General features: G+C 41.1%; 1 protein-coding gene across 1 annotated transcript; it reads right to left on the bottom strand.

Annotated features, from left to right (window-relative positions):
• Nucleotides 1-276: 276 nt before the first annotated feature.
• On the bottom strand, nucleotides 277-849 carry LOC102668808 (uncharacterized). The gene has a single exon (XM_006596601.1). It carries the CDS (start codon nucleotides 847-849, stop codon nucleotides 277-279), a length of 573 nt encoding a protein of 190 aa, XP_006596664.1.
• Between the last annotated feature and the right edge of the window lie 7099 nt (nucleotides 850-7948).

Raw genomic sequence — 7948 nt, 5'->3', positions numbered from 1 at the left:
CCACTGATTATAGTGGACTGTGAAGTCCTTCTCAAATTGTCTAAGCCAAGTCCAAATTATAAAGATAGCATCTTCAAAAAGCCGATTAGTATCAAATTCTGCATTTGCAAACAAAATTCTGTTTCTGAGCTTCCATATAGACCATGTTACTGCCAGCCACCAATACCTCCATCGCTTAGCCCTTAATCCTTCGATGTGGATAGAAATGTGTTGCATGAAGTGTTGTTTCGGGCCGAAGGGGAAAGCGCCTTTGATATTCATCCATGACATCGATTCCTACCAAATTGGTTGGATTTTGATGCAATGAATAAATAGGTGAGATTCATCTTCCATAGCTCCACTACAGAAAGGGCAAAGCATATTGTTGATCTGTATGTTCCTTTTTCCTAGATTCTCCTTTGTGGGCAGTCTGCCCCTGCATAATCTCCAAGCGAATATCGCAATTTTGCTTGGTATCTTTGTCTTCCATAGTTCCATACTCCAATCCTCCTTCTGGCCACCAGCAATTTCCTCCCATATCAGATTGTAGGCGTTGCGAGTTGTGTAAATCCCTGATGAATCTCCTATCCACTCCCAAATGTCAATTTGATGTTGTTGTATGCTTTGTCCTTGTACCTCCCTAAGGAAACTGATGGCAGTATCAATTTCATTGTCAAAAAGCAGTCTTCTCCATGAAAAATTCCATTCCCAGCCCGTGTCATTTTGAGTTCCCATCTGCCTAATGGTGTGATTCTGCTGTGAGGATATAATAAACAGCCTGGGGTACCTTTCTGCTAGCGACTCCTCTTGATTAATCCACTTATCTGTCCAGAATCTAACTTTCTCTCCATCCCCCACCTTCCACCTCATGTTATTTTGAATAACCAGTCCCTGTTGAGATTGATTGAAAGCTTGTTTTACATCCCTCCACCAAACACATTGTTTTGCTGAATTTCCTGTTTCTTCAAGGTTCCTCCATCCACCATATTTGGAATTCAAAACTTTGGTCCACAGCTCACCATTTTGTTGCATTAATAGCCCCTATAGGTATGCCAAGATACACAAAAAGAAGAGTTAAGCAGCTGCAGTTCAAGTACTTTGCTGCATCATGCTTCCATTGATCAGAAATCCCGAAAGCTCCGAATCTACTCTTAGCAAAATTGATTTTCAGACCCGATAGTTCAGCTTCAGATTCAAGCTTGTTAAGCTCAGCTTCTAACTTTTGGACCCTTTTAACACTGCATCGCTTTGTGTGCATCTTCAACACACACACACACATACACAACCACACACTTACACACACACACACAGAGAGAAACATATACACACACAGAAACACACACACACACACACACACACACACACACACACAGAAACAGACACACACACACTGACAGAAACACACACATACACAGAAACACACACACTGACAGAAACACACACACAGAGAAACACACACACAAAAACACACACACTGATAGAAACACACACACATACATACACACAGAAACACACACACACACACATACACAGCCACACACCCACACACACACAGAAACACACACACACACACACACTGAAACACACACACATACACACACACACACACACACAGAGAAACACACACAGACACACACACACACACAGAAACACACACACACACACTGAAACACACCCACATATTGCAGATGCTGCAGAATTTGTGCCTTAAATAAGCTGCAGTGCTTATTTTTGTAAAAGCTACAGTGCTCGTACATAACTTCAATTAATTTGAATCTGCTTTGCAAATGCTGCAGAATTTCATGCTTAACCAAATTAGAATTTTCCACTCAGAAACCATCAATTTGCAGCATGAAGACACCACTCCTTAGATTGACCAAAAGCTTGTAAAGCATTGATTTGATACTGCTTCCCTCATCATGTGGCTCATGATGTTTACAATTTAATGATCCTTTGCTACCCTGCAATGAGACACACACAGATACACAAACACACACACATAGAGACAAACACACGCAGACACAAACACAAACACACACACACACATAAAGATACACACACACACACACACACACAGTCACGCACACATAAAGACACAGACAAAGACACAAACACACTGAGCCACATACACACATGGAGACCCACACACTGAGTCATAAACACACACATACACAAACACACTCACACACATAAAGAGACAAACACACACACACACACACAGATAAAGAGACAACCACAAACACACACACACACACACACAGTCACACACACATAAAGAGACAGACAAACACACAAACACACTAAGCCACAGACACACACACAAAGACACACACACTGAGTCATAGACACACACATACACAAACACACTCACACACATAGACAGACAGACACACACACACACATAAAGAGACAAACACAAAACACACACACACACACATAACTGTTGATGTCCTTGTATGTTCTTGTACGTCATGAATGTTCTTGTATGTCATGAATGTTGTTATACGTGCTGAATGTAATTTGCTATATAAATAACTGTTGTTCATGCTGAGTGAACCGTAGATTCCCGTTTGAGACTGAATGCAATGATTCTTGCGGATAGTTTGCATTAGTCATTGTATTTAGTCTTGAATTGTCCGTTTGGACAGTTTGGGGAGACTTGTATTTTTATGTTAGACTCATTCGGTCAGGTTATTATTATTTTGATTAATTTGATGAAATTTCAATTGAATGCATTTCAAGTTGTTCTCTGAGTGCATACTTGATTATCGTGAAATTCGTTTCACCGATGTCATGTCGTGTACTTGGAGACCAATGCGAAATGCTGCCGAAATTTACTCAAATTGTTCAAAATAATGCTAACCATGATGTTTGAGGCTAACATAAAAGACAGTCTTCCTAAATGGGATAGGGCCACACCTATAAATAAAAAAGTGAGATTTGCATGCATGGATTTGCTTAGATGGATCGAAGTTGGATCAATCAAAGTCGCATGAGCCCAGAATATGAGGATGGCGTCGAGCAGTTTCTGCAATTTGCTTTAGAAAGAGGTCGACCGAATGAAGAAGGAAAATATTATTGTCCTTGCATCAACTGTTTGAATGAAAGACGACAACTACTTGACGACATACGGGACCATCTATTGTGTGATGGGATGAAGAAGAATTACACGACGTGGATATGGCATGGTGAAGTGACTGACATGCATACTGGGTCCCAATCTGAACCGTTTGATGTAGAAATGGGAGATCGCTTGGAAGACATGATTCGTGACCTTGGACAAGAGTGTTTTCAACAAGCACACACCCCTGTGTATGAAGGATTGCAGAGTGATTCAAAGAAGTCTTTGTATACAGGGTGCAAGAATTCCTTAACCCTGTTGTCTGCGGTGTTAAGTCTGGTTAATGTGAAGGCCAGGTATGGGTGGAGTGACAAAAGTTTCACCTCACTGCTTGAGGTAGTGCACAATCTGCTTCCAGAGGACAACACGCTGCCTAAAAGTTACTATAAGGCGAAGAAGATATTGTGTCCCATGGGTATGGAGTATCAGAAGATTCATGCTTGCCCCAATGATTGCATACTCTACAGGCATGAATTCCAAGAAATGTCCAAATGCCCTATCTATGGGACTTCACGGTACAAAGTGAAGGATGAAGAGGAAAGCAATTCTGATGAAAACTCCAACAAGGGCCCCCCAGCTAAGGTTTTGTGGTATCTTCCAATCATTCCAAGGTTTAAGCGTCTGTTTGCTAACGAGGACGACGCAAAAGACCTTACATGGCATGCAAATGGAAGGATTTCTGATGGAATGGTCCGTCATCCGGCTGATTGCTCCCAGTGGAAGAAGATTGATGGTTTGTATCCGGATTTCGGGAATGAGCCAAGAAATCTTAGACTTGGACTAGCCAGTGATGGAATGAATCCATATGGCACCTTAAGCACTCAACACAGTTCATGGCCAGTTCTGCTAGTAATTTACAATTTGCCTCCTTGGTTGTGCATGAAGCGAAAATACATGATGTTGTCTATGATGATATCGGGCCCAAGACAGCCAGGAAATGACATTGATGTTTATCTAAGTCCATTGGTTGAAGATCTGAGAAAGTTGTGGGACGAGGGGGTTGTAGTGTTTGATGCGTTTCACAAGGAGACGTTTGAAATGCGTGCAATGCTTTTTTGTACCATTAATGACTTCCCAGCATATGGGAATCTCAGCGGTTACAGTGTTAAGGGTCATCATGCATGCCCCATCTGTGAAGAAAATACAAGTTACACACAATTGAAACATGGGAGAAAAGCAGTCTACAGTAGGCATCGCCGCTTTCTAACACCCAATCATCCTTACAGACGACTGAGAAAAGCTTTTAATGGAAGTCAAGAGCATGATATTGCGCCGATACCGTTCACTGGTGAGCAGGTATATAAGCGGGTTCAACACCTGAACACTGTATTTGGGAAGACCCAAAAGAAGGATAAAAGTCAGACTTGCATATGGAAGAAGAGGTCCATTTTCTTTGATCTTCCGTACTGGTGTGATCTTGACGTTAGACATTGTATTGATGTTATGCATGTGGAGAAAAATGTTTGTGACAGTGTGATTGGGACGCTCCTTAACATTCAAGGCAAGACGAAGGATGGCTTGAATACCCGTCAAGATCTAGCTGATATGGGTATAAGAGCACAGTTGCATCCAAGGTCTGATGGGAAGAAAATTTACTTGCCCCCAGCCTGCCATACTTTGTCCAATAAAGAGAAGATAAGTTTTTGCCAGTGTCTTCGTCGGGTGAAGGTTCCACAAGGATACTCTTCAAATATTAAGAGCCTTGTGCAGTTGAAGGAGCTTAAGCTTGTAGGGTTAAAGTCTCACAATTGTCACATGCTCATGCAACAATTGTTAGTCGTGGCTATACGAGACATCTTGCCAAACAAAGTCAGGTTCACGATAACTCGCCTGTGCTTTTTCTTCCATGCTATATGTAGCAAAGTGATTGATCCAGTAATGTTTGATGAGTTGGAAAATGAGGCCGCAATTATACTGTGCCAGTTGGAGATGTATTTTCCCCCTGCTTTCTTTGACATCATGATTCACTTGATTGTGCATCTGGTCAGAGAAATCAAATGTTGTGGTCATGTTTATCTACGGTGGATGTACCCGGTTGAGCGATACATGAAGATCTTAAAAGGGTATACAAAGAATCTATATCGTCCGGAAGCATCTATTGTTGAGAGGTACATTGCAGAAGAAGCCATTGAATTTTGTTCAAAATACTTAGAGAAGGCTAAAGCTGTTGGGCTTCCTGAGTGTCGGCATGATGACAGAGTGGGTGGTAAGGGTTCAAGAGGACTGCAGGTGATCACTCCAAGTTGTTACAAGCTCACTTGTATGTCTTGAACAACAGTAATGAAGTTTTGCCATACATAGTTAAGCATGAAGCTTTAGTCAAACAGAATAATCCGAAAATGTCAAAGAATTGGGCGTTGAAAAAGCATAACAAAACTTTCTGTGATTGGTTTAAAGATACAATCTTTGCAGATGAGAATGCTTCAGAAACATTAAGAAAACTAGCAGATGGGCCTAAAAGAAATGTTATAGCCTGGCAAGGATACGACATAAACAGGTATTCATTTTATACAAAAGCACAAGATGACAAAAGTACAATGCAGAACAGCGGGGTCACCCTAAGGGCTGAATCTCAACACTTTGCAAGTGTCAATGATGCCAATCCTTGTGTAGCTTCCATCCCTTACTTTGGGTTCATTGATGAAATTTGGGAGCTTAATTATGTGAAATTTACTGTATGTGTTTTCAAATGTAAATGGGTTGACAACAACACCGGTGTGCGCACCGATGATATAGGATTTACCCTGGTAGATCTAAAGAAACTTGGTTACCACAATGACCCTTTCATCATGGCAGAACAAGCTAGACAAGTATTTTACGTGCAAGACCCTTGTGATGAAAGGTGGTGCGTGGTTTTGCAGGGCAAAACAGTTGGTGTTAATGTAGAAGATGATAATTCATACATGGACACCTATGTTAGTCCTTTGACCGCTCAAATCACTGGTAACGTTGTCGGAGAAGAAGAAGTTGACGACGTTCATGCAAATCGAAATGATCATGATGAAGGAGAATTGATTAACATCGGTGTCATGCCCTAATTTCGTCCGGGGACCTTTGCTTAATGACATGCGACCTTTCTTTGGTCCTTGTGAGGTGCTTGGCACCCATCATTAGGCAATTTGTGAAATTCCGGGACATGCCGAAAAACAAAAGAAAATATTGATGCACAATCCGTAAGGTTCCGTGACACACCGGAAATCAAATGGAAGCATCGTTGCATAAATAAGTGAGGTTCCGTAACATTCCGTAAGTCAAAAAGGGGATGATTATGTAATCCACAAGGTTCCGTAACATTACAGAAAGAAAACAAGTATCGTTATGAAATTCGTAAGTTTCCGTAACTTTACGAAAAAAGAATCACAAAAAAAAGCAGAGGGGGTGTACTTAGAAAAAATGGGGGTGCAAATAGCACCCAGGCCCACTTGGGCCCTCCAGAATATTCCTCCAGAAGGATCTTGCTTCTGGAGGAAGCAACCCTGCTCGCCTGGGCGAGCTGGGCGGCAAGCATCTCCCCTATTTTGCTATAAATAGGGGAGGAAGTGAGAAGGAAAAGGGTTCAGCCCCTTAGGCACTTCTCTCTCTTTCGAATTTGCTTGGAAAAATTGTTTCCGTGAAGAAAATCTAAGCCGAGGCGCTTCCGAAACGTTTCCGTAACGTTTTTCGTGAGGAATTTCACGAAGGTTTTCGACCGTTCTTCGACGTTCTTCATTCGTTCTTCATCGTTCTTCGATCTTCAACGGGTAAGTACCTCGAACCAAGCTTTTAGATTCATTCTATGTACCCGTGGTTGTCCACATTGTGTTTCGTGTATTTTTATTCTCGTTTCATTTACTTTTTGTACCCCCTTTTGACGTGCTTAAGCCATTTTACTTAAGTCATTTCTCGCTTAACTTAAAAATAAAATAAATTTCCACCGAACGTTTGAATTGTATTATCCGTTAACTTCGGTTAAAATAAATTCCGACCGTTCGGTCGTGCCGTAACCATGTTGGAAATCAAAAAAGAGGTAAAAAATAATATAATAATAAAAAAAACATCTTTTAGCAAAATAAAGCGGAAAATCAATCGGACGTTTTCTCTTTGGGATTTCTAATTCTTAATCAAATTGACTAAATAACTAAAGTGAAACTAAGGCTAAAATTAACTCGCCTAGTCAAGCTCGTCCATAAAAATAGGTTTTTGAAGTTTGTCATTTCAATTTCTTGCTAAGTAAAATGGATCATTTTTAAGGTCCAACGCCTTAAAATGATCACCTCTTAGGTAAAAAAAAGGATCACTTGATAAGAAAGAACTACGTAGGTCTGATTTCCTCATCGTAAATTGAGGAATACGTAGGAGCAAAGGGAAAACACCCTTGTCGACCACAAAAAGAGAAAAATATAAAAAAGGGCATAAAAGATATAAGGACGTAAAGGGAACGTAAAAATCAAAGTCATGTTTGCACATTCGATTAAAGGCTGCCGTCCCTTGTGATGGACGTGTGGGGTGCTAATACCTTCCCCGTGCGTAAATACAACTCCCGAACCTTTCACTTAAAAGTTCGTAGATCGCGTCTTTTCCGGTTTTTCCGACGTTTTCCTCAAATAAACGTTGGTGGCGACTCCGCGCGTATTCCTTTCGTGGAACACGCATCCCGCGAGTCACGCGTCGCCCTCCTGCCGAAGGGTAGGTTGCGACAGTTGGCGACTCCACTGGGGACTGTTTTTAGAGAGTTAGGCCATTTAATCTTGTGCAATGTTTTACCGTGACTTACTCCTTTGTTTGGTTTCCCTTCATTATGTTCTTGTATATATAACTCATTGATGTTTTTTTGTGCATTTTTAAGTGTACGCTTGAGGTAAATATTTA

This window comes from Glycine max, chromosome 14 (assembly GCF_000004515.6).
Source record: "Glycine max cultivar Williams 82 chromosome 14, Glycine_max_v4.0, whole genome shotgun sequence".
Taxonomy (NCBI): Eukaryota; Viridiplantae; Streptophyta; class Magnoliopsida; order Fabales; family Fabaceae; genus Glycine; species Glycine max.
This window is presented reverse-complemented; position numbering and strand designations above follow the sequence as displayed.

What these genes read in the sequence shown, in the direction of transcription:
- LOC102668808 (XM_006596601.1), bottom strand. Translation starts at nt 849, where the DNA reads ATGAGGTGGAAGGTGGGGGATGGAGAGAAAGTTAGATTCTGGACAGAT.